This window comes from Corylus avellana, chromosome 6, assembly GCF_965113065.1.
Source record: "Corylus avellana chromosome 6, dhCorAvel1.hap1.2, whole genome shotgun sequence".
NCBI lineage: Eukaryota > Viridiplantae > Streptophyta > Magnoliopsida > Fagales > Betulaceae > Corylus > Corylus avellana.
In genome coordinates, this window is record NC_142495.1 from 12,431,857 (window position 1) to 12,459,346 (window position 27,490).

At 37.7% G+C, this 27,490-nt stretch overlaps 4 protein-coding genes across 5 annotated transcripts; all 4 read right to left on the reverse strand.

Moving 5' to 3' along the window:
- Positions 1-634: 634 nt before the first annotated feature.
- Positions 635-1,675, reverse strand: LOC148584892 (uncharacterized). The gene has a single exon (XM_088517558.1). The coding sequence runs from the start codon at positions 1,673-1,675 to the stop codon at positions 635-637; it is 1,041 nt and encodes a 346-aa protein (XP_088373684.1).
- Positions 1,676-2,595: 920 nt separating this feature from the next.
- Positions 2,596-3,033, reverse strand: LOC148584893 (uncharacterized). The gene has a single exon (XM_088517559.1). It carries the CDS (start codon positions 3,031-3,033, stop codon positions 2,596-2,598), a length of 438 nt encoding a protein of 145 aa, XP_088373685.1.
- A 7,216-nt stretch (positions 3,034-10,249) lies between these two features.
- LOC148584894 (uncharacterized) lies at positions 10,250-10,687 on the reverse strand. Its single transcript, XM_088517560.1, has one exon. It carries the CDS (start codon positions 10,685-10,687, stop codon positions 10,250-10,252), a length of 438 nt encoding a protein of 145 aa, XP_088373686.1.
- Positions 10,688-24,834: 14,147 nt separating this feature from the next.
- Positions 24,835-27,284, reverse strand: LOC132187390 (stearoyl-[acyl-carrier-protein] 9-desaturase, chloroplastic-like). 2 transcript variants are annotated; one of them, XM_088517150.1, is made up of 4 exons: positions 26,951-27,284; positions 26,424-26,496; positions 25,827-26,313; positions 24,835-25,583 (listed from the first exon to the last, which is right to left on the reverse strand). In XM_088517150.1, exons 3-4 carry the CDS (start codon positions 26,301-26,303, stop codon positions 25,029-25,031), a joined length of 1,032 nt encoding a protein of 343 aa, XP_088373276.1. In that variant the 5' UTR covers positions 26,304-26,313; positions 26,424-26,496; positions 26,951-27,284; the 3' UTR covers positions 24,835-25,028. The 2 variants fall into 2 exon arrangements, with proteins under 2 accessions (XP_088373276.1, XP_059457671.2); XM_059601688.2 differs by having other exon boundaries at positions 26,424-26,583.
- Positions 27,285-27,490: the final 206 nt, after the last annotated feature.

Genomic DNA, 27,490 nt, shown 5'->3' on the forward strand with positions numbered 1-27,490 from the left:
TTGCCAAAAGTAAGTAACAAGACTCAAATTTCCTAGTCAAATGATTATGTGTTCATAACTTTAAGCCCACCAATGAAATTCAAATCAAAATTAAAGCTCAACCACATGCCTAAGAATAACATAACAAAATTATTGTACGGTGTTTTGTTTTTCCATACCCCTAAACTTGAATCACACATTTTCCCCAATGTGTGTGTAGAATTGAAAAACAAGAGCAAGAGGATATGAATACCTGAATGAGCAGATTTGGGGCATATCATCCCCCAAACTTGATTGCAAAAACACATGTCCTGAAAAAGAAACAGATACTCCAACCAACAAAACAGTGAAATGCACACATTATTGTCAAAATATAATCAAACTATAAAAATGGAGCAATAATAGAGAAGATAAAACCTGGAAGAAGATCATGTACCCTGGCTTGTTGGAGGACTCGAGCGCAAAGGGCCTATGCTTGATCCTATAGATCTGTCAATCCAAATCTCCATTTTGAAGGATCTTTCCTCAAGCCTTTAGCAGTCTAATCAGACCTTTCTGACCCTTCCTCTTTAGCACAAGAAGGCACTCCTCTAGAGATAGGATTTCGTTCTTCACCCTCAAACTTCTTGTCTACACTTGCATATTTTCGGTTTCCCTATGAGGATTCTCTATGTGTCTCTCCCAAAAGGGGGTTAGTGATCAACTCCTCTCCTCTAAGGGGGTCCTCACAACACTCATTAGGTTGGGGGATGGGAGGTGGGTCTTCTATGTGGCCCTCAATGGTGTCGAGGAGGAAACATTCCTTCCCATTCGGCGGCTGATGTGTGGCATTGAAGATGTTCAACTTGGCTTTCAAATTCCCAAAAGATATGGACATCACTCCGATTCTACAATTTATGCATGCATTAGCCGTAGCTAAGAAAGGTCGTCTGAGGATCACCTGTATGAGCTTATGGGAATCAAGGATAGGCTCTGTATCAATAACTATGAAATCTACCGGAAAGTAGAACTTGTCCACCTTGATTACGACACCTTCAATGATCTCATAAGGATGCTTGATAGATCGATCTGCAAGCTGTAAGACTGTCTTCGTGGGTTTCAGCTCTCCTAAGCCTAGCTGCTTATACACCAAGTAAAGTAGCAAGTTGACATTTGCTCCTAAGTTAAGGAGTGCTTTATCAATCGCTCGGTCACCAATGACACAAGCAATTGTAGGAGCACCCGGGTCCTTGAACTTTGGAGGGTTATTGTATTGGATGAGAGAACTTACTTGCTCGGTGAGGCGGACTTTCTTAGGTATGTGACTCCTAATCCTACGCTTTTGAGTGCATAAGTCCTTGAGAAACTTGGCATAGGCAAGAACTTGCTTAATGGCATCAAGGAGCGGGAGGTTGATCTTTACTTGCTTGAAGACCTCCATCATGTCTTGTATCTTTTCTCCTTGTTTCTTGAAATGAGAGGATGTCTTGAGACGTTCTGGATAAGGGGCTCGAGGCTCATATGGTATCTCAGGAGTGGGGGCAAATGATGAAGAAGCCCCAGTGCTTACTTGCTTACCTTTTTCCCTCTGCATATTCTGTGGGGCCTCTGTTGGCTCATCTTTCTTTTCTTCCACATGATTGTCGACCACTTTCCCATTCCTTAGTCTTATGATAGCTTGGACTTGCTTCAGATGAGAAGTACTCCCCTCCACCATGTATTGTCCCCTAGAATTGGCCACTGGCTAACTTAGAATCGTTCCTTCTTCCATCATGTTGAGGGCATTGGCAATTTGTCCAACTTGAGCTTCTATCTTAGTGATTTGTCTGACTTGAGCTTCTATCTTAGAGATGGAGATTGAGAGTAAGAGTGCAGCGGTTGATTACTGGCATCCAGTCTATTGTGGGCAGCTAACACCTTCTCGAACATTTTTCTCCTAATTAGCTACCATCTTCTCTACATAGTCAAAATTCCTCGAAGCAGGTGGCTCGGCCTGATACTGCTGTTGTGGGGGTCGATATGTGGAAGAAGCTAATAGGGCTGCTTGGTAGTCTGTGCTTGATTGTGTAATCTTGAAGTTGAGTTGCCTGAAGCTTGAGCTCTCAATGAGAAGTTAGGATGATTTCTCCATCCCGGGTTGTAAGAATTGGAGTATGGGTCATTGCCTGGTCTTAAGAATGCTACATTTACCTGTTCATTAGGAATGTCAGAAAATTGTCTAGTAGAAGGACAGTCAGTATCTTGATGCATAGGACTAAAACAAAATGAACATGGGTCTTGCTTTGTGGTTATGTGAGGGGAAGCGGCCATAGCTACCAACATTTGGTCCATCTTTCGAGATAGTATTGCCATCTTAGGGTTCATACTATTACTAGGCTTTCCTATCTTAAAAAGACCTTCAGTCTTTGGGGCCTTGGATGTGGGTCGTGTACGACTAGCATGATATGTAGAATTGTCACTAAGGTTCTCAAATAGAGTCCATGCCTTATCCTTACTTTTCATCATAAAGGTTCCACCACAGGAGGCATCAACCATCTGTCTATGAGGTTCAATTAAGCCATCATAAAAGTATTGAACTAACTACCATTTCGGGACTGCATGATGTGGACACTTCCTGGGAAGGTCATTTAATCTCTCCTAAGTCTTATAAAATTGTTCCACATCATATTGGGAGAAACCCATGATGGCTCTCCTATAGTCGTTGGTCTTTCCTATGGGGAAGTACTTCTTTAAGAACTCTTGTTGCATTTGAGCCCAAGAAGTGATGGTGTTAGGTCCTAAGGAATTGAACCAATGCTTGGCTCGTTCCTTAAGTGAGAAAGGGAAGGGACGCATCTTTAAGGCATCTTCAGAGAAGCCGTTCAGCTTAATGGTGGAGTAGACCTCAAGAAACTTCTTGAGGGGCTTGTAAGGGTCCAGGTTACCAAGTCCAAGAAAACATGGTAGCATTTGAATAGTGTTGGACTTGATTTCATATTGGGCTACTGTAACATCCGGCAGCCGAAGGCATAAGGGAGAAGTGTAAGTGGTTGGGAGATAGTAATCTCTCAAAGCCATGGGGTGTCCTTCGGCCATGGTCTCAGTGGGACACTCTCTTAGCAAATTAGAATTCCTTTCGAATCTAAGTTGTCTAAGAGTGCGTTCAATGTCAAGGTCGCAAGAGATTAAAGGCAATGATAAAGAACGACGACCCAACATAAACTAAATAGAAACAAAAATAAAAACAGAAAATAAAAGCTCACAGATGGCCCTGAGATTGTAGCGCAGCATGATGGATCTCTTGGGCAGCTTCAGACCTAAACAAAATCAAAATCAACAAAAACAAAAACAAAATAGAAAATAGGAAATAAGATTAGGAAGAAAAGTAAAGAAAAAAAAAATTAAGCTAGATTTAAATCTTTAAAACTTAATATCGTAACCGTTAAGCAGTCCCTGGCAACGGCACCAAAAATTGATGTGGTCTTTTGTATACCAAAATATATTAATAATAATAAACCACTCGCAATAATATGAATCCCTATAGGATATGGCTATATTGAGGATGTTGAACCTCAAGGACTGCGCAGGTGTTGTTACAAGTTTGTCAATATTAAATAAAACTTAATTAAGAGAAGTTTGATTTGTTTTGATTATAACTAAATAGATAAAAAGTAATGAGAGATAGAATAGGAGGTTGATTTCACCACCAACCGCAGAACAATGGTCAATCATAAATTAATAAGGAAAATTCATATTATGCATGATATAGGGCTCATCTCACTCGAGTAGTCAAGATTAAATAAAAATACCATCATTTAAGAAATAAGTATAATCCATCTACGGTTGGCACAAATCGTCCACCTAACCACTAAGATGTGGTACGATCCATCTTCCTTAGGTATGGACTATCTAATTCCTTAATAGGCTACACACAATCAATGAATAAGCATAACCCATCTTCGGTTGGTACGAACAATCTACCTAAATTACACTAAACTAGGGTGTAGTACAATCCATCTTCCCTAGGCATGGACTATCTAATTCCTCAATAGGCTACACACAATTAATGAATAAGCATAACCCATCTTCGGTTGGCACGAACTGTCGACCTAAATTACACTAAACTAGGGTGTAGTACAATCCATCTTCCTTAGGCATGGACTATCTAATTCCTTAATAGGCTACACACAATCAATGAATAAGCATAACCCATCTTCGGTTGGCACAAACTCTCTACCTAAATTACACTAAACTAGGGTGTAGTACAATCCATCTTCCCTAGGCATGACCTATCAAATCCTATTGATTATGTATCAGTCAAAACCGATGTATAACAATCATTTATATAATCACAGAAAATATGAATGATTGAGTTCAATCAATATAAAAGACTTTTTAAGACAGGAGAAGAAATTCATAATGATTGAATATAATCATTAAGATCAATTCTCATAGTTATACAACCATCATGCATATAGAAAAACCCAAATTAAAATACAATTAAAACATTGTTACTTGGAAAGGGCTACATCAATGCCTTATTATGGGTTTAGCCGCTCATGGTGGTGCTAGAATGGCATCCTGCCATGACCCTCTTCTCTTCAACTCTCCAAGCCTCCAAAAAGATAATTTATGTCTAAAACTAAGCACACATCTCTTCAAGGATTAGAGGCCTATTTATAGGGTGTAAAACAAACCCTAGAAGCCCTAGGAATCCTAGAAAAATCATACTTCAATCTCCTAGTCAAACTAGGAGGCAATACTAGTATAAATCGGAATAGGATTTGTCTAGATTTGTGTTCTTTTATTGCGGGACAATTTTGGCATAGAAAACGTCCGAATTAGGAAAATCCTATTTCACTATGATTTGTAGTATTTTGAGTTAGCTTTCCAATGCCCTTGGTTTCACCTCGATATGATACTTGAAAAGAAAGGTATGGTCAAAATACTGAGACATGTGCAGAATCCAAATTTGAATCCAATCCGATTTTAACTCCAATTAGAAGAATTTCGATTTAATCCTTTCCTTGATTTGATTAAACTTAACCACTTCATATAGGTCATCTATTATGATTGGTTAAGCTTAACTACATCTTCTAGGTCTTTCAAAGTGTGCTTTAAGCACAAAATCAATGGAATTTAGTGCATCTTTATTTAAAACTTGAAAACATTAAAACAACTCAAAATCAAACAAATAACAATGCCAAAGAATTAACATATGCGAGTTAAGGGGCTTGAATATGCAATATTCGGCACTTATCAAGCACTATGTGAAGCTTTTTACTCATTTTCTTACAAAACCAAGAAATGTTTTCAAAAGACCTTCAAGCATCTCTTTGATTCTTTTTGTTGCATGATAATGTGTTTTCTTACGTTGCATGTGTAGCTTAGTAGCCTAGGCTAAGATGTATCAACCCTTAGATTAAATAGAAGCCTTAAAAACACAGTTTGGAGCTTTTGGCCGGAATGCCTAACTGACTGACCTGACATACGCCCTCGAGTCCGTACGTATAGCCAGGAACCTATTTGTCTGCCCTTAGCCTCATTTGTGTATTTTAGAGTCCAACAACCCTTTTAATAGATAGGACTTAGCATCTTACTCATAGAGGTCCTCTAGTACTGGGCCTAACGATGTGTCGTATTTCATTATAGCATGATTTTTTGTGATGTTGGAGGACTCAAACGAGCGCACGAGGTAAGTAAACACTTATGAACACTTTCCTTAAAAACGTGGATATGTTAGTTGACTGACCATGTGTATGATATAAACATGTTTACTTTTTGTAATAACTTGGTAATTGCTTTAATAACTAGTTGATAAGATGCATCATATGACATGGTACACCGGTATGTGCGGAATAATGGCCATGGGCTTACTATATAGACTTCATTTTATGGTCAATGTATGTGTGTGTGGCTTTGGATCCACTGGTTTTCGTGACCGGCGCAACCATTCCCTAATGGTTGGTCATTACAAGACCGACATCACTAGTAGTGTGGGTCACCCGAGATCGAACTCGGTTGGGCTGCTAGTGGTGGACGGTAGCGTACAATGGCCGGGGCACCGGCATTGTATTACAGGTCCCTCGGGACAATGCCAACCCTGCTGAGAAGGGGTAATATCTCAGGTAGACCGTACATGAGAGTTATGACCTATAAAGCACTAGTTTTTCTGCATTAAAATACTTGGGCAATTGCCGCCGGGAGTACACCACCCTTTATTTAACCAAACCATATTTTCAAAAGTGTATTAACGAAGACAACACCTTCTTTTTAATGATTACCAAAGCTGCACATTTATTTCTGTTTAATAATGAGCTCATGTCATACCCAATTGTGAGGTCTACTTACTAAGTCGTTAGATTTATGTTGTTATTACTCTTATAGGGAACATGTTTCTAGAACCCAAGAGTGGTACGATTGCCACTACAGACTTTGCTTTAAGGTTTACATGCAATTATCAAGTTTGTTTTTCATTATTGTTAGATGCTCCATGCCTTTGAGTTTGAGGATTATTCTTGTCCATTTGATGATTTAATAGTTTCAACTCTGATAATGCTTAGAAGAGCGATTCCCCATTTCGGCACAAGTTGGTTAAACTAGGGTGATTGCTAGTAACCCTGATAGGTTAGCCAATGCTAATTTTAGGGGTATTACATAACCAGATTGAATTCACTAACCCAGGTCAAAAATGGTATGAAACCGAATTTAATCAAATTGAACACGCTAAACCGAGCCAAAGCTGGTATGAACTAGGTAGAACTGGGCCGAAAATGTTCTGAATCAGGTTGAACTCGACAAAAATTGTTCTAAAATTAGGCCAAACTGGTCTTAAATGTTATGAAACTGGGCTATACTAGTTTGAAATGTTTTGAAATTTGGCGGAATGAGTCTGAAATTGTCTGAAATCAGGTTGAACCGATATGAAATTTTTTGAAACCGGGTTGAACCAGCCACAAATGCTTTAAAACCAGGTTCAACCCGGTTTGAATGCTCTGAAACCATATGGAGCCGGTGAATCTGGTCAAAAAATTGAACTGAACAGGCCAACGACGTTGAATGGGCTACGAGCGGGCCAGTTGGCTAACAATTACTTGGTAATTCATTTCATGGCATGCTACCCAAGAGCGGAACTAGATGGCTGTTGTGCCAAATACTCACCTAAATTAATAGGCAAATACTTGGTACGTTTTACTCGCAAATGCACAAGATCAAACGATAGTATAACAATCAAATACGAGATCATTCCCACGAGGATTGGTAAATTATATTTAGAAGTAATTTCCTATTTAATTAAACATATAAAATTCAATTGTCACGATTTAATTTAATATAAAGAAATAAAATAAAAGATAAACTAAAACTAAAAAGGATTAGGGTTTTGATATCCACCACTAATCAGACTAATTATGATAACAATATGCCAATGCGCCAATCATACCGGTATATTTAATGTTTGTCAACCTAAGGGTATGGGTATCTACTCCTTAAGCTATTGATTTCCCTAAGCAATGAATTAGGCATGTGTGTTTACTTTAATTCTTTTCTTTCTTAAAGGATTTAGCATGGGTGTCTACTAAGTTGTTCTTTAAGAAAGCATAAATCTGTGGAAATCGACAAACACACGAAGCCTAGGGTATGGGTGTCTACTCCTGATTCCCCATGTTGATTAACCTATGAACCTGGTGTGGATTTCTTTTGTTACTCTTATTAAACCTAAGACTCGATCATCCAAATTGATTTAATTAATTAGTCCATACCACATGCATATGTTGGCCAAGCAAACGCATATGAGGAATTCAAGATAACAGGAATTAATCAAGTTAAATATATCAAAATATAATTGTAGCAAAGGCGCCAATATTGAAATCATAAATAGACATGACTAGGGCTTCAATCTAACCCTAATTAAAATATAAACTACATAACAAAAATAAAAGGTGGAAGAGAAGAAAAACTCAAACTCATCTTGATCTAGCCTTCAGTTCCTTTCCAGAGCTTGTTTTCTCCACACTATTCCTAGAAGCTAAGAGGTCTATTTATAGGCTTTTAGAAGTCTTTGACATACTAATAAACCTAGAAAATTCGTAGGGTTTTAGTCCTATTACAAGTGGGACTTGAAAAACCCTAATATGGAAGGAAAGAGAGTCTGGCCGCCTCTGATGTGTCACCAGCGCACGGGTGCGATAGATCGCAACCCGTGTGCGCTCGATTGCATGTCTGCGATCGAGACTCTTCTGTGTGAGCACGATCACACATGGCTGCACTCACTGCTAGTCTTTTCTGGTAGTGCACTCGATCGCACTATCAGGAGCTCCAACTTTTCCCAATTTTTCTCTTTGAGCCCAAATCTTCTAGATTTACTTCATTATCTTCCAAAAGCCTACAAAAGCATGGAAAACACATAAAATAACTAAAATAGCACAAATTAACAACACTTAAGGAATTATCACACATAAGTTTAAGGGCTAAAATATGAATATTTTGACACTTAAGAGTGGCTGTGGGCAACTAGAATTTTAAGTTTGGGGGGGTAAAACTATAAAATAAAAAATCGAGGGGGAGGGGGGCAAAAAAAATGTTTTTAAGGGTATATTAAGAAAAAAAAAAAAACAAACAAAAAATTAGGGGGGTTTTAAAATTCTGGGCTTGGGTTCACCCCTGATGCTACCTTATTCTCATTCGAACAAAATGGAAACACAAGGGGACATTTATCTCTCCTTGTAAAAGGGATTATATAAGGAGGAAGACTTCACTTAAATAATCAACAAGATAGCCACTAAATAAACCAAAATAGATAATCACTAGAGTTAAAACTAAGGCATCAAAAGATAACGCAAATATCCATCCAATGTTACATTTAAGATCGATCATGAAGCCAAAGGAAAATATTACAAGCCAAGATCATGCCATGTAGAATTGCAAATAACAAGTATTCGTGTGAGTTTTACATACCATGTCAAAATTTTCAGTCATGTATTCTTACACACTTCCTCCAACGTCCAAATCTATCAAGTGATCTAACATCAAGCCTCAACCTAGAAGAAAAATACCACAAAACTTAAATTAAGCCAGATATGGTCATTATAACGGATTATTGAGCGTTTGGTTATTGTGTAGACCATTTGGCCTAAGCTTCGATCATTTGATAATCTTACCAAACGTTCAACAATCACTTAGAACCTCTATTTCCATTAAAGATCCAAACTTTCCTAGTTTAATACATCCTAAGGCCCTTTTGAGTTTTTAACTATAAACCTAACTCATTAAAAAGCCTTCATGCAAAGAGAAGTACGCCCAAAGATTAAGGAAAAACTAACCATTGAAAGGACGTACATTTAAGCTTAAAACCCATAACTACAGCTCATAACCTAGATTTACTATTTAGAGCCATTAAAACCAAGGAAACAACGGTAACATAAACAAAATGAGTTGAAAGCTAACAACCAACAAGCTGGAGATTGAGATGTTACCACTTGAAGGGAATGAAACCAAGGATAAACTCTTTTTCTCTCTCTCACTCTAGGATTCTGAGATGAAGATGGTGACTAAAATTTGAGTTGAAAACCCAGTGGACCGAACTAACCTAATTTGGACCGGGTTGACCTTAACCCAGTGGAGTGGGTCATGGATTGGGTCAACCCAATTAGCGGAGCACGAATGTGGTGCCTACAGGACATCACAGTCGTGTGGGGCATGTCGTAAAAGTGCTAGAGGACATTGTGTGGGCACGTGTGAGGCATGGATCTGATGCACAGAAGGGCAACAAACGTGTGATGGACGTGCTTCCTAGAAACTATGTTTGGCACACGATGGCTTGTGGTATATTGGAATGGGCTGTTCTTGGCGGCTATAGAATGGTTGGCAGTCGATCTATTGACTAGTGTGGTCATCAAGGTGATTGGATGACTAAGGCAACGCATGGCAAAACAGGCAAGGACCCGGCACGTGGAGGAGCATGCGGTAGCTTTTGGTGACGAGTCTTCCATAGATTCATGCCTTGCAAACTTCATTTTGGTTATAGATTTCCAAAAACAAGTTCGAGAAACACTGGGAAGACACAAAAAGAGCATGCTTGGGATCTCTGGTTATGATTATGGTTATGATTATGTTTATGTCCAATCTCTGGGTTCTTCAATTCCAAGAACGATTTCAACTGTTGGCCATTTACCTTGAAAGTGTTTCCATTCTTGGGATCCTCGATCTCAATGGCTCCATGAGTAGAAACTTTATGAACTATGAACGGTCTAGTCCATCGAGATTTGAGCTTGCCTGGAAACCGATGCAGACACGAATTGTACAGAAGGACTTTCTAACCAATTTCAAAAGATCTTCTCAAAATGTTTTGGTCATGGGCGTTCTTCATTTGTGCCTTGTACTGCTTGGCACAATCATAAGAATCATTCCTTAACTCCTTAAATTCGTTGAGTTGGAGCTTCTTTTGAAAGCCAGCATTGTGAAGATTAAAGTTTAGCTGCTTGATGGCCCAGTACGCTCGATACTCCAACTCCACAGGAAGATGACATGCTTTACCATACAAAAGTCGATAAGGAGACATGCCAATCGAGGTCTTGAATGTTGTCTGGTATGCCCACAGTGCATCATTAAGTCGTAGAGACCAATCTTTCCTTGTTGGGTTAACAATCTTTTCCAAAATGTGCTTGATCTCTCTATTTGAAATTTCAACTTGACCACTCGTCTGTGGGTGATACGTTGTTGCAACCTTGTGGGTTATATAATACTTCTTCATTAGCTATTTAAAAACCCGATTGCAAAAATGCTTTCCCCATCTCTAATAATCACTCGAGGAGTACCAAAATGCGCAAAAACATTATCCTTCAATAATTGAATCACAACCCCGTGGTCATTAGTTTTGCAAGCAATGGCCTCCACCCACTTAGAAGCATAATCAACAGCAACGAAAATGTAGAGGTACCCATAAGAGTTTGGGAAAGGTCTCATGAAGTCGATGCCCCAAACATCAAAAATTTCTAGAATGAAAATGGGGTTAAAGGGCATCATATTCCTTCAAGACATACTCTATATCTTTTGGCAGCGCTCACAGCCTACACAATAGGCATGAGAGTCATGAAAAAATGGAGGGCCAATAAAATCCACACTGCAAAATTTTTGCAGTTGTCTTTCAAGCACTAAAATGGCCTCCACATGCATGATCATGACAAAAGGATATGACATTGGCTTGATCACTCTTAAGGATACACCTCCTAATTATATGATCATGACAGTACTTAAACCAGTACGGATCGTGCCAGAAGAAGTATTTTGCCACAGCCAGAAACTTAGATTTATCTTGTCTTCCTCAATGCAAAGGCATTTGGCAGGTGACAAGATAGTTCACAATATCAGCAAACCATGGTGCAGGATTATGGGAGATGTGCATCCGTTGCTCATCAAGGAACGTCTCAGAAATTGGCACGGTGTCTTCAATAAAGTCCACAATTAACCTGGATAGATGGTCAGCCACCACATTCTCGGAACCCTTTTGTCCCGAATTTCAATTTCAAACTCTTGCAGCAACAAAATCCATCGGATGAGATGAGATTTAGCACCTTTTTTAGGAAAAAAAAAAAAAAAAAGATACTTCAACACAACATGATACGAATAAATTATGACCTTAGATCCTAAAAGGTAGGATCTAAACTTATCCAAGGCAAAAACGACTGCTAACAACTCCTTTTCAGTGGTGGAGTAGTAGAGTTGTGCATCGTTCAGAGTCTTCCTGGCATAATAGATGACATGGGGTAATTTTTCAGCACGCTACCCCAAAACAGTACCGACAGAGTAATCAGAGGCATCACACATTATTTTAAATGGCACATCCCAATTGCATGGTTGGATGATAGGTGTGGAACTCAAAATTTTCTTCAATGCCTCGAATGCTTTATAACAATCATCATCAAAGACAAATGGGGTATCTTTGGCCAACAATTTGCACAAAGGCCTTCCAATCTTGCTAAAATCTTTGATGAATAGCCAGTGGAATCCTGCATGTCCCAAAAATGATTGAATCTCCTTCATTGTACGCGGGGGAAGAAGGTTGAAAATCAATCAACCTTTGCTTTGTCGACCTCAATGTTGTGATGGGAGATTACATGCCCCAAAACAATCCCTGCTTCACCATGAAGTGACACTTTTCCTAGTTGAAAACTAAATTCTTTTCCTTGCACCGCACTAACACTAGTGTTAGAAGGTGCAGGAATTCCTCAAAAAATGAGCCAAAGATCGAGAAGTCATCCATGAATATCTTAAGGTATCATTCAACCATATCAGGGAAAATGCTGATCATACACCACTGAAAAGTAGCGGGTGCATTGCATAACCCAAAAGACATGCGACGGTAGGCAAACGTACCAAAAGGACAAGTGAAAGTGGTCTTCTCTTAGTCTTTGAGGTCTAAAGGAACTTGGTTGTAGCCAGAATAACCATCTAAGAAGTAGTAATAGGGATGTCCAACTAATCGTTCCACCATCTGATCAAAGAACAGGAGGGGAAAATGGTCTTTCCTTGTGGTGGAATTCAACTTGTGGTAGTCAATGCACACTCGCCATCCTGACTAAACACGAATAGGAACCAACTCGTTTTCCTTATTCTTGACTATCATCACACCAGACTGCTTCGGCACAACGTGAATGGGACTGACCCATTTGCTATCAAAAATCGGATATATAATACCTGCATCCAAAGTTTGATCACGTCAGCTCGCACAACTTCTTGCATGGCAGGGTTTGACAACCTCTGTGGTTCTCGCAATGGTTTGGCATTCTCTTCCAAGTGAATTTTATGCATTACCACCATGTGCTAATTCCTTTGATGTCATCAATGGTCCCGTCTATAGCTTCTTGTGCACTCTTAAAACATCAACCAAGTTAGAGGCTATGATCAAAGGCAAAGAATAAAGACCAAGGAATTTGTACTTCTGGGTGTCAGGCAGAGGTTGTAGGTCCAACTTGAGTGGCTCTATCACTGGTGATGGTGGGTTATGGACAGGTATCACTGTGGTTTGCCCATCATTAGCTCTCATCACTAGAGCAGAAACCAACAATTCATCAGCTTGCTCAATTAACTTGCCCGGGTCCAGATCGCATCCAAATTTAGCAAGGCATGCTTCCAAAGGGTCCTCAATACTTGACTGACTAATAGTCTCCTCAACCATCTCTTCAATTAAACAAACATGTCTAACCTCCTCATTGTCAAGTGGCTGCTTACTGATATCGAAGATATTTAGCTCCACTGTCATGTTTCCAAATGATATCTTCATCACTCTAGTCCTACAGTTAATTAGGGCATTAGCCGTAGCTAAAAAGGGTCGCCCTAATATCACAGGAATTTGTATCCCCATATTTTGGATAGTTTATTTGTCTAGCACTATGAAGTCTGTTGTGGTCTTTTTGTGTGCAAAAATAATAAATAATAAAATTACCACTCGCAATAGGACAGATTCTTGTAGGATAGGGCTATATAGAGGGTGTCGAACCTTAAGAACTGTACAAGCGTTGTTATTAAGTTTGTCAAGTTCAAATATAACTTAATTAAAAGAAGTTTGTTTAATTGTTTTTGTTTTCTAAAAATAAATGCATAAGAGTAAAGATAGATAGTAATGAGAGAAAGAATAGGGGGTTGATTTTACCACTAACCGCATAACAATGGTCAATAATAAATTAACAAGGGGAATTCATACTATACATGATATAGGGCTCGTCTCACTCGAGTAGTCAAGAAAATATCATCATTAAGAAATAAGTATAATCCATCTTTGGTTGGCAAGGACTGACTGCCTAACCTATAGATGCGGTACAATCTGTCTTCCCCAGGTATGGACTATCAAATATCTTAATAAGTTACACACAGTCAATGAATAAGCATAACTCATCTTAGGTTAGTACGAATTGTCTACCTAAATTACACTAAACTAGGGTGTAGACAAATTCGCATTCCCTAGGCATGGCCTATCAAATCCTATTGATCATGTGTCAAATACATTCGTTGTATAACAATCATTCATATAATCACATAAAATATGAAGGATTGAGTTCAATCAATATAAAAAGCTTTCTAAGACAAGAAAAAAATTTCACAATGATTGAATATAAACATTAAGATCAATTCTCACACTTATACAACCATCATGCATATAGAAAAATCCAAATTAAAATATAATTAAATCATTGTTACTTGGAAAGGGCTACATCAACACCCTATTACGAATTTAGCTGCTCATGGTGGTGCTAGAATAGCCTCATGCCATGGTCATCTTCTCTTCAACTCTACAAGCCTCCAAGAAGATATTTTCTATGAATTATTTCTCTAAAACCAAGCACACCTCTCTTCAAGACTTAGATGCCTATTTATAGGATGTAAAACAAACCCTAGAAACCCTAGGAATCTTAGAAAAATCATACTCCAGTTTCCTAGTCAAATTAGGAAGCAATCCTAGTACAAATCGGAATAGGATTCGTCCAGATTTCCATTCTATTATTGCAGGACAATTTTGGCATAGCAAACATCTGAATTAGGCAAATTGTACTTCACAATGATTTGTAGTATTTTTAGTTAGCTTTCCAATGCCGCTAGTTTCACCTCACTTTGATACTTGAACGAAACGTTATTGTCAAAATACTGAGACATGTGCAAAATCCAAATTTGAATCCACTCCAATTTTAACTCCAATTAGAGAAATTTCGATTTAATCATTTCCTTGATTTGATTAAACTTAATCACATAATATAGGTCCTCTATTATGATTGGTTAACCTTAACCACATCTTCTATGTCTTCTCAAAGTCTGCTTTAAGCCCAAAATTAATGGTTTTTCTTGTATCTTTATTAAACACTTGAAAACACTACAACAACACAAAATCAAATAGATAACAATGATAACGAATAACATATGCGAGTTAAGAGGCTTGAATATGTAACATTCGACGCTTATCAAAGTTCACTAGGAAATAAAATTTGTCCACCTTAATCAACACATCCTCAATGATTTCTCTCAGGAGTTCACACATATGTCAGCCAACTGAAGTGTCACTAAAGTGGATTTCAATTCTCCTAATCTCAATTGTAGGTAGACTGAATACGGCAGAAGATTCACACTTTCTCCCAAATCCAACAAAGCCTTTTCCACATGGTTATCCCTTATCATGCAAGAAATGCTAGGACAGTAAGGGCCTTTATATTTGATCAAGATTTTACATTGAAGAATAGAGCTGACCTACAAAGTCAGAAAGGCTTTCTTCGGAACATTTGTCCTTCGCTTGATTGTAACCAAGTCTTTGAGAAACTTTGCATAAGAAGGCACTTGTTGGATAGTATATAAGAACGGGATGCTTATTTGGACTTGCTTAAACACCTCTAATATATTTCTAAACTATGCACCTTTCTTGGGGGCCTTAAGTCTCTTTGGAAAAGGAGCTTTATGGACAAATTTCTTGGAAGAGACATCAACAATAGGAATGGCCGTGTTTGGTTCAGAATCTCTTTGAGGATTGTTGTGGCTTCTCTCCCCTTTTGACTCATCAGGATTCTCTTCAGGCATAGCCACTTTATTGTTCACTTGTCTCCTTGACCTCAGTGTCACAATTGCTTGCACATGCTCCTACCCATGAGTAGGGTCAGAAGAACTTCCAACAACAAACTGTCCTTTTGGGTTAGGCACAGGTTGACTGGGGAACTTTCCTTTTTCTCTCCCACCCAATTGATTCGCTATTTGACTGATTTGGCTTTCCATCTTAGCAATTGCTTGTGTGTTGACCATGGTGGAATTCTTAACCTCTTGTATGGACTGGCTGATCAATTACATGAATGCTTTTAGTGTGTCCTCCAATGATAGTTGTGAAGCAGGTGATGACACTTGAGTGGTGGATTGATAAACTGGAGGTTGGGTTTGATGAGATGAGTGGAATTGATTCTAAGCCTGTGGAGGAAATCCAGGAGGGTACTAATTTTGAGGTTGATGAGTGCCAAATATTGTATATTTTGGCCCCTTAACTTGTATTTGTTAAATACTTAGCTTTGTTATTTTTTGATGTTTTTGGGTAGTTTTGGTGTTTTAAGTGTTTTGCATATCATTGAGAGAAAACTACGGTCTTCGGTGTGGAAATTGCGAAGAAATTGAAGAAGTGAAGTAGAGCATTCTCTGGAAGTGCACTCGAGTGTAGGGAGACTACGATCGAGCACACTCGTGCAATCACCCAGATGCGCAGAACCCAAGTGTTGCGCCGCAGAAACCCTAGAACATGCCCAAGTGCACTCGAGCGCACCTAGTGTGCGATCAAGCGCACCTGCGCTGACCTGGCAGCGCTGAAGCCCCAATTTTTAGTTTAAATATCACATTTTCTTTTGTAAACACACATTGGAAGGTGCAGTTTAGAGCCATTTTTTGACTTGTTGTCGTTCTTACGCTCCGTCTACGTTTCTCTTTGTAAGTTTTAGGCTTTCTATGATTTTAATTCATTTTTAGTATGAGTTTTGTAATCATGAAAGGCTAAAACCTTCAACTAAGGTTAAAGATGAAGCCTCGTCATTGATAAACAATCACGTTCTTGTCGTTTTATGTATACAATTCGATGTTTGATCAAATTGTTGTTCAAATTCAATTCAATTGCTTGATTAAATTCATTTGATTGAATGTTGTGTCTTTTATTCATGCAAAGTTTTATATTCGTTGTGTTTCATCCATGGATTCATCGAATGATCTGATTGAGAATGGATATCCATTGTGATTTGTATATCAAACAAATACAGTGGATGATTTGATTACAATTGAATATTCGTTGTGATTCATTTAACTGTTGGATTCATTGAATGATTTAATATGCATGTCTATAAATTTGAACAATGTATAAAGCTTATTGTTTGCCGGTTGTATGTATAAAATGTAAGAATGAGTTGCTTGATTTGGCAAGGTGGATTCGGAAAACCTTAATGTTTTTCCATTAATAGTTTTTAATCATTTTAATTAAATTATTTCATTTTACACGACATTATTCAAAACTACGGAACTAGGTTAAAATAGAGTTAGTTTAAATTGAAATTAATTTTTGCAACACAACTCCCTATGGTTCGACTTCACACTTGCACAATCTACACTACACATGACTCGAGTGCTTGCGAGTTATTAAATTTGCACACATCAAGTTTTGACACCGTTGTTGGGGAGTTGTTTGATTTGTGAAAATTAATTTTTTGTTTAAATTGTTTTTTTTTTTCTACTAGTTAGTTAGATTTTTGTTTTATTTGTCTTTTGCAATTTTTAATTTTTATTTTATTTTCATTTTTTGTTGTTTCTGCAATTCTGATCTAAAAAAAAAAAAAAAAAGTTGTTTTTGAATTTTGTTGCAGATTTGGCAAAAATTAGGTCCCTACCAATGCGATCAAGCGTGCCTCACCTACACTCGAGCGCACTTGAGCCTATCGTAGCAATGTCCACGTGCCTGCACTCGACAATTCCACACTTGCACGCGAGCGCACAGCAGACCGACGCTTGAGCGCAAACCATCGGTGCTCAAGCGCACTAGCGCGTCTACAATCGATCGCAGCTAAGCTGCGATCAAGCGCACCTCTGCAGCCAGCAACAACAGACCAGAAGCAGCTAAGTATAGTTTTAGAGTTTTCCTTTTGGTTTATTTTTGTTAATTTTTTTATTACATTATCTTTTGTTTGTTGTTCTTCGTTTTTGTGAATATTTTCTTTTTGTTTAGTCAGTTTGTTTGAGCATTTGTTGTTTGGTGTATGCTTGGTCGGAGATCCCTGAACTTAGATATGTTACCTTTAGATCCCGACATTGATAGAAGCCTTAGGAGAAATCGGAGAGCACCTGTTGAGAGTGAGAATAGAGTTGAAATGGGAGACGTACCCCAAAATGTGCAGCAGCCTAGGGTTGAGAATGAGGATGCTAGAGCTGAAAATGCGGAGCAAGCTAGAGCTTGGAATGTGGACTACACCACATCAGTTAGGGATTTGTTCGCACTAGTTGCGACAAACTCCCCTTCGTGCATAGTGTTGCCAGCAACCAATGCCACCCACTTTAATTTGAAGCCACACGTCATCCAACTTCTACCCTCCTTCCATGGCCTTGAACTTAAGAATCCTTACAATCATGTAAAGAAATTCAAGGACATCTATGCCACCTTTAAATTTCAGAATTTCTCTAAAGAGTCTGTCCACCTTAGACTTTTCCCTTTCTCCCTGCACAATAAAGCCAGGGCATGGTTAGATTCCAACACGCCTAGATCAATTACATCATGGGAAATCTTGTTGAGCAAGTTTTACAACAAGTTTTTCCGGATGATGAAAGTTTACAACAAGTCTTTCACTTAGGAGGAAGACGAGAAATTTTATGAAAGTTGGTAGCGTTTTAAGGATCTACTGATTAAGTGCCCTCCTCATGGATATGAGAAGTGGAGACTCGTCCAGTTCTTCTACCAAGGATTGACCCAATCCAATTGTAGCATGATCGAGTCGATGAATAGGGGGGCATTTTTGAGTCTGACGGGGGATGAAGCGTATAAGGCATTGGACAAGTTGTCCGACAACTCACAGCAGTGAGATTTTTCGAGTTGTCGGGACCAGTCCACTCATGCTCCCAAGAAAGGAGGCATCTATGAGATTAAGGAGGACACTAATTTGAGGATAAAGATAGATGCCCTCACCAAGAAGGTCGATGCTCTCGCTGTGGGTCAGTCCATCAATGCTGCCAACACTTTCAATGTTGATAGCTGTTCCATCTGTGCTAGTCCTATGCACTTAGCACAGAATTGTCCATCTATGCCGGCTTTTGCCGAGTATCCTATGGAACAAGTGAACGCATAGAGGCGACTAACAAAATTTCACCACAAACTTAGTTATTTGACAACTAATTGGGGTGCCCATATTTGTTAGATTGATGTGGTATACAAAAATGCACTTCAAATTGACTAGTCATCAAGCATTTAAATCAAAGATGGGTGTGAACATACAATGAAGCGACTTATTCGCCAACATTTTCTATTTATAGTTCTGATATTGGGAACATTCTCCCTATTGAAATGATATGGTAAACCTTTTACATAAAGAAGGCTTTAGAGATCTTGTGTACCTGAGGTGCCTTACGCTTTCAATGATATCTCGATTATTTTTCCAAAAGAATAAGGCTTTAGAGAAACATTTCCATAATTACTTTTACTATTGGATATAATACTTCTAAACATGGTAATCCTAGAACCCTTCAGCCCCAATCACGCATTGCTCAATTGTGATTCCTCTTTCAACCTCAAATACCACATATTTGAACAAAATCTACTAGAAAAGCAAAACCATTCCCTATTCATGAACTATGCACACCCTAAGTACGTTGAGAAAAGCAAAAGAACATTCTACCATCAAAACCAATTATAAAATACAACCGTGATAACACATAACATTGTTGAGCAATGCATAAAAGCTATATCAAGAAAAGAAGCCTACCAGGTCACAAGCTTGTCGTGCTAACAAAACCTTCTCGGTGCATAAACTCAACGGATTATTCTGGTTTGCCTCAATATCCTTTCGCATTTTTTCAATCGCCGCCTCGTCTTCTTGATTGTTATTATAATTATGGGAAAAATATAATTTAGTCTCCCAAATAAATAAACGACGGGGTGGTCTATGGGGTGGCCCCCCACAGGCCTAGGGATGGCTCATCTCTCTCTCTCTCTGGTCCTCTATATTCTCCTCCAATGGCAGGATTTTTGTCCCTGGCCAGACGCTTATACCTCTCTACAACTGGACCGTTTTCGCCCGATGGTAACGCCCAATTTCCCCCAGATCTCTCTCTCTCGCACTCTCCCTCTGGACCAATTCGTTGCATTCATTCGCATATGGGTAATGAATTTAGTTCTGTCATCTGTGCTGCTTTGTTGGTTTCAGGATTCAAGTTTGGTACCTGGCTGTGAAGACACTGAGGGAGTCAGGCCATGAGCAGGTTGAAGACAAATAACAATGGCGATGATGAGATAAAGGGTCTGTGGGTTGAGACTTGGGTGTTATAGTAGTGGGGAAGCCCTGATGGTGGGTCTGGTGGCGATGAAAAGGAGCTTGGATCTGCGGAGGGCATTGGCGAGCGACGTTTATTTTTTGTAAATTTTTTTTTTTTTTTTTTTGGGGGGGGGGGGTGTTGGGTTTGCCAAACAACGTGGTTTTGGGAGTATTTTTAAATTGATTTTTTTTAAAAAAAAAAAAGGTATTTTAGTAACTTAATTTTGTCAAAATGACGTCGTATTGAATTTTTCATCCTATTTGATGGTGATGACTAATAGAGTGATCAAATTATAACTGATTAATAATTTGAAAACTACTTTATTACATTTTGATTCTTGAACATTAAAAAGTGAAATCGTAAATAGTTAATAATTTGGAAGACCTTTTTATATTTTTTCCTATAATTATTATTACTATAATAGTAATTATTATTCCCCTTCTTCGAGCTCTGTGAAGCCAATCCCAAGCAGTACTGGGTCTGCTGCCTCGTCTGGTTTATCGTTGCTTTGACCCCCAGAAAATCAAAATTTTCAACTACAAACACAAAAAAGATATTGGAAAATTAGAAAAGCAGAAGCATGAGCGCATTACATTGGGAGCGTTCGTCAAGTTCTCGGATGGTATTGAGGAGCCTCTGAAGCTCAGCGGGCAACGTGCTTGTGTCTGTGGAAATCTCCAAAAGTTTCTTTTTAGGCGAAATTAATTTTGAGAAAAAATTTGGAATAATTAGAGGAGTCTCAGAGAGCCTTGCACTCTAAACAGTCGTCGACGTATGGTCCACGAAGTTTAAACGAAGGGAAAAGACCCAAAATGGTGTCGCCTTCAATGTTAAAGTTTTGGGAGAAATTACCGAACCGAGACGGTTAACGAGGTGTTGACAGTTGGAGAAGTGGGGGAGGTCTGTTGGTGGTGGGCCTCACTGGAGGGCTGTGCCTGCCAATTGAAATTTATTTAGTCAAACACTAGTTGGGATGAGGCGTGAAATGCGCATGGTTAACATCGTTACTTATCATTATAATTGTTAACATTATAATATCATACATGTATTATATTATAAAATATATTTAATATCTAAATTATTCAAGAAGTATATATTGAACTTTCTAAACAAATAAAATAAAACTATAAAATTGAGTAAATATGACATACGGTATTGAAAACATGCCAGGATTTTCAATCCAGTACTGCATCAGGACATCAATGAAAATCCAATAGTCCCCACTTTTCCAGTTTCATACTTCATCTTTTTCTTTTGTCTTGATTTAACCAAACATGCCGGAAAAAGGTTGAGTTCTATGACATCATATATCTTTCCATCTACACGGTATTTGGCACATATGTTTTTTAATCTTGTATATGGATAATCTTCATATGTTGGATAATAACCTAATTAATTGTTTGTTAGAAGAATTATCTCATTAACTGATAAGTAGTATGTTTTAAGTAGACTTTCATTTTCACCAAAAAAAAAAAAAAAAAAAAGGCTTCTCATAATAGGTGTCCCTAATTATATTTATGTTACTACAGTTTGATTAGGTTATGGGCGTTAAGTGGTTGTATTAACGGAGACGGTTGGTCATACTTACATTGTCTATTCAGTTGATTCATATGTCTCTGGACTTGTTGTCAATGGTAGTGTTCTGCAAAGATATAGAAAAGTGATTTTATTTGCTTTTCATGCTTCTATTTGCTGAAGTTATTTCCACTGAATTCCCACATGTGATTCTTGTTCAAGCAGAAATTTTATTTAGCTTATTAGAGTTTAGGTTTGGCCATTTTGGCCCATACTATATCATACATATTTGTCAAATACGATCATACTGTTTTCTCCCACTTCAAGAGAACTTGGGTGATTTTTGTGTCCTATCAGGGGCAGAACTACCCCTGGCTTGGAGGCCAGGACCCAAGCAAGGGGTGGTCCAAAAAACAAAACAAAATTGAAAAATACCTTTAAAAATTAGCTTTTACCCTAAACTAAATATTTTAATTCCGCCCATGTGTCCTACACGATCTTACTAGATTCAATGCAAACATAACCCACCGTTCCACCAATCTTTAGCAATTCCTAAACCCGTAATCAATTTTTTTTTCATAGACCCATAGACAAAGAATAGTACGATAGGGAAAGTGCAGAGATAGAGAAACAGAGAGATGGGATGAGAGATGAGAGATAGACTTGCAGTATCAATAGAAGAGATGGAGAGAGAGATATTTGGTTGGGAAGACAGTCTCTCGCTTGAGGAAGACAGGTTGCAATTTTCTTCAGCAGTGGGCGTCAAGAGGGCTGGGGCTTTGTGGCAAGTTTTTTACAATTAATTTATTCTCACAATAGTATATTACCAAACAAAAGAATAACTATTCATTTCTAGGGTCTATTAATTCTTCAAACAAAATAGGTCCTTAGTGTTTTGGTGTAAAAATTGAAGTCTTTGTATGTAATTTGTAAATCCAATACTTGCATCATCACCTAACCGCGCTTGTGGATTTCGTGAATTAAGACTTCACAGTTCAACCTGAGAGCACTATCACCTGATACGCCACCAGGTCATGCTTACACTGGTTATTTCTCGAAGAACCATTGATGGAGAAGTATCAAGCAAAAAGGTTATTTGTGTGAGCCTACGAGCAAGTTCCGGGTCGCTACAATTCTAGTAGACTCTCGAGAGCATTGTCACCTAATGTGTCACTTGACCATACTTAGCTAGTTGTTCCAGTAAACTCCCGAGAGCCTTGTAATTAGAATTGTCACCTTGATGTGCCTACACTAACGGATTTAATGGACTTTTAGAGAATTCGGCCACTTGTTTGAGCTTATGTTGTTTGGTTGTTTGTGGGAGTTAGCAATGAAACCCTACTAACAGTGTGTACTGATTTCAGACTGTCCTTACACCACGCGAAAACTTACAGTAAAAATGCAACCTATTTACATGTTTATTAGTCTTTTTCCCTTTCCAATAAATAGGATAGGATGTCCCATTTGTAGGGTGTGAAGTATAGACTATTCTTCAATCCTAGAACCTCTTGTGAGGAGTTTCATAGTTTCACCATTGTTGAGCCGAGAGAGCTTTGTGAAAAGCTATTGTTCCTTGGCCCTCTCTTGGAGTTTGTCATTCAAACCATATTATACACTTCCTTCAACCACTTAAAGTCTACCAGTGGGCCAATAAAGAGTTTATGTATAGAAGATTGGCCAACGGGGAGCTGGAGCTTATCGAGAAGATAGGAAGGCAAGCGGGGATCTTATCTCTATACGAAGTCTTAGCGTTACAAATGGTTGTAAGTGTCGATGTATGTACTTTAATCTTTTATATTTAAGTGTTATCTTAGATTTGACTGTCCTAAAGTGATCTTACTTTTGAAATTAAGGGTTTCTATTTCATAACGAAAATCCTTGTGTTGTTGTGGTTGTAATTTTATTGTGGTTTATGTGACTTGGTGGTAGCAGTTAATTACGAAATTGCCATTGAGTCAAAAAAAGGTCGGTAGTTACTCCTAGCTATCAACTTTGGCAGTGGAGGGAGGAGAGGGACAAAACCCCCATTTCCATCGCCAAATTAACTAATATTTAGCTGTTAGTTTTTAGGTTGGTTACTTTGGGACTCAAAACACTTTGATGTAATTTGATTTTAAATTAGATAAGTTTTCTATATAGGAATTTCTCATAAATCAAGTAAGAACTAGAAATGTTCAAGTTCATTCGAGTAGAAGTGGATTTGGATATTATGCCCAAACTGGTTTGCTAGATTTGTCAATTATATATGCTCAGCATATATCATGTCTCAAGCCCCACTCTTCCATTATGTCAGTTAGATGGTTGGTTAAAACTTTCAGTAGAATAAAGCTCCCAAATATAATTAGTATGATAAAGACTCCTCCAATAAAGAAAATGTTTAAGTTCCTAATTATCATTAAAAATCAATATTCTTTAATTAAAGCCTGAGCTATTAAGACTTATCCAGTAAAATAAAAAAAAAATGAAAATGATAGGACACATTTATGGGCACTCAGGAAAATAAGCCACCTCATCATTTGCCACCTATATTGAATAAATTGGGAATTAAATGCCCAAAAGAAGAAAAGTCTTAAAAAGAGGGGACAAGGATCCCTTCATTTCAAATCTTGGCCAGCATACATCATATGTAGTTACATTTGCATGCTGGCATGGATTCTCTCGTATTTTTTTAAATATAAGATTTTCTTATTCTAAAATTTGAATATTTTATTTCATTTAATAGTCTAAACAAAAATAAAAATTTGTGTTACCGAGGTAAGTGAATTTGACATATTAAAAACTATAATTAATTACCTCACTAACACATAAACTTTTATATTTGATTAGACCGTTAAATGAAATAGAGGATTCAAATGTTAGAATATAAGAATCCCTTATAATGAACTGGTCAACGGACAACTGAAATATAGTTTATAATGAAGTGAAATAGACCCGTCGGAAACTGTTATACATTTATCCTGATGATGCCAATAATGTATTAACACATTTATGGAGAAGAGGAGACTTTTTGAATGAGACTTTCCAACTTATCTTATGATCATTTATTAATTTTTATTTTTTTTTTAATTTTTTTCCATTTTGAACTATATAACTTTCAAAAAGCGAAGGTTGGAGAAGATATGGGGATATATCCTACGAATTGAATGTTATTGAATTTTAATACTATCTATCTTTTTAAAAACAATTTAGAAAAAAAAAAATCTTTAATGTGAAAATTAAGTGGGAACTCTAAAAGAAACAACTGCAAGAATAATCTTACAAAATTATATTAATACATTTTTTTTTTCTAATAAGTGATCATTACAAAATTATATTTAACCAACAACTAGAAAAGCCTAGAAAGGAACAAGAAGAACAAACAGTTAACAGCAAATGAACAGGAAAGCTAATAATTAGTTTCAAACTAATGAACTCTGAGTAAAAGCAACTTAGATGACTATAATATTACAAAATACAAAGAAGAGAATATTTGGTTTATTGCAAACTCCCCCATAATTTGCTAAATTATGGCTACTGTAGTTTTTTTTTTCACCTCCAGCGTTTAGGACGAGCCAGATCTATGGCTACACCTCCCTACCAAAAATCCAGCTAAAAGAAATGGGGGATGCTTTTTTTGCCCTTGCTAGAGCTCTCTCCTCTAGATTTCTCAGTCTTGGAGCTAATCCACATACATAGTCCTGGGCTTCTCGTCCCTCACCGGAAAGTCCAGTTAGTTTCTCAACGTTCCATTTAGCCACCAAATGTTCCAATATTTCTCTATAATTCCTGGCTGTGTACACACCAGTCCGAGAGGCAACATTTGCAAAGTGATCAAAAAGATTTTCATCATAGCTGTCATACATTAAGTGGGCTGGCATTAATATTTTCCTCCTCATCATGTCAGCAAATGCTATGACAGTTTCATTTGGATCAAGTTCGAAAAGCTTCCCAGCTATTTTGGTATAAGCAATTTCGTGGCACTTCTCATCTACGGCAATTGTGCCACATATTTGGGCAAGCTTTTCGTCCCCATGCTTCATGGCAAGCTTAGCTGTATTTCCATGGCAGATAAATGTTGCTCTTTCTTGAAATGATGTGTAGATAGTAAAAAAGTAGGGACTTGTCCTAGTGCCCACATCCTAATTAGAGAGAAATATAGGACATTAACTCGTTGATCATTCTAACTTTAAAGTTCTTTATCAAAACTATGTGTTTATTTAGTTGTATTATATTAATTACTCATATTTGTTGTTATTATTGGACGTGAAATTCCATACCACACATAAAAATTCTGACATAATATTATGGTCTCGTTATAAGTTAGTGACAACACTTATGAGCAAGTTAAAAAATGTACGTTAAATAATTATTGCATATCTCACCATTCCTGATGCAATCAGATAGTGTGTTGTCTTCTCGACTTGTTTCATATCCACTCGTCCGGAAAGATAGAGGTATTTGTTGAGAAGATCACCATGCCTATTTTCTTCTGCACTCCATCCCCTTGCCCATGTTGCCCAAGGTATGTTATCGCTACCCGTTTCATCGTGAAAAATTTCTGTGCCATTGATAAGTGCTTGGTAAGTTGGAAGGGCTTCTTCCGTGATCATATCACCGACTAAGACAACAAAGTAGTCGTCTGGAATGTCCTTTGTTCTCTCCCGGAGTTCATTGAGTTGTTCAATGAATCCATATGAGGTAGGATTTGGCAAAAAGTCTTGTGGTTGCCAAGATTTCTCAATAGGTTTTAGGAGAGTTAAAATGTCACTCCTGACCCACTCCTCCATAGATTTGAATATTTCAACCTTTTCTGGTAGCATGGGATGGACTGTGTTAACATTACCATGACCTAAAGACATTGCTTTCCCTCTAGAATTAAAGAAAAAAAAAATTAATTAGTATTTTGTTAGGTAATTGGTTGCAGCTAAAATAGTCAACAACTTAAAAGCATGATGAGAGATTTTAAAGAATGGACTCACTTAGAGCTGGTGTAGAGAGTGGAAGTCACAGAAAACTTGGGAGATCTCTGAGCTCTTGCAGGTAGGAGAGCAACTGAAGGAAGGGATTGAAAGGCGAAATAGTTGAGCATTGCAGCCATGCTTTTAACCTTAATTTACTTTGTTGCTAAAACAGTGAGCACTGAAAAAAATAATAATAATAATAATAAAATAAATAAATAAAATATGTCTATTAGCATTATATTTAAATGAAAATAGACAAAAATATATTCCTAATTTTTTTTTTTTTTTTTATATGTCTACGTAATGGGAGGAAAATGGTGAAGAGAATTCAAACTAGTAACTTCGTTTCATGAGCGGATATACAGGAGGCGACCCAGGGGCGGGGGCCCGGGTAAAAAAAAATTAAAAAAAATTCTTTTAAGTATTTTTAAGTTAAAATTTTGAGGGCACCCCTGGTAAAAAAACAAAAAAAAAAAATTCAATTTTTACTCTCAACGATCCAGCACGGCAATACGCTAAGAAAAAAAAGAAAAAATTAAACTTACCCTAAGTTCCTGACCCAACAGTCGGACAGTCACCAAGGAAAAGAGAAAAACCTCCAACAGCGTCCAATGGCTGACTCTCTGAGTAATCTCAGCTTCTCTCTTCCGTTCTCTACTCTTGCTTCTTCTTCTTTTTTCCCTCTTTTTCTCACTTTTCTCTCACCATTTCCTTCCCCTCTTTCTCAAAACCTGTCTCTCAGTCTCTAATACCCACTTTTCTTTCCTTTCTTTTTTCCTGAGTTGACCGGGTAGATTTTAGAAGAAAGGGAGAAGATGAATAGAGGATTCGTGAGGTGAAGCGTTAAGCGTGAGTTGAAAACCAAGCACGCAGTTCAAGGCCACGTGTGAGCCAAAGAATGGCTTGGAAAAGCAGTGGAATGCATCTGGCATCCATTATTAGAGAAGCTGTCTAATTTTGTACATAGAAAGTTAGAAAATGGTGAGTTTGGTTAGTTTGTTAGTTGATTATAATTGGGCTAAGAGGAATGGGCTGTTAGAAAATTGGTTAACCCATTTGCTTTATAAAATCTGCAGAAAATTCAC

Excerpts from the sequence above, each read along its gene's own strand:
- LOC132187390 (XM_059601688.2), bottom strand. The coding sequence starts at position 26,542 with ATGGCTGCAATGCTCAACTATTTCGCCTTTCAATCCCTTCCTTCAGTT. Across the intron at positions 26,314-26,423 it reads ACTCTCTACACCAGCTCTAA|AGGGAAAGCAATGTCTTTAG; the intron begins GTGAGTCCATTC and ends CTTTAATTCTAG. Across the intron at positions 25,584-25,826 it reads ATCTGATTGCATCAGGAATG|GATGTGGGCACTAGGACAAG; the intron begins GTGAGATATGCA and ends CTCTCTAATTAG.
- LOC148584894 (XM_088517560.1), bottom strand. The coding sequence starts at position 10,687 with ATGAAGAAGTATTATATAACCCACAAGGTTGCAACAACGTATCACCCA.
- LOC148584892 (XM_088517558.1), bottom strand. The coding sequence starts at position 1,675 with ATGGTGGAGGGGAGTACTTCTCATCTGAAGCAAGTCCAAGCTATCATA.
- LOC148584893 (XM_088517559.1), bottom strand. The coding sequence starts at position 3,033 with ATGGCCGAAGGACACCCCATGGCTTTGAGAGATTACTATCTCCCAACC.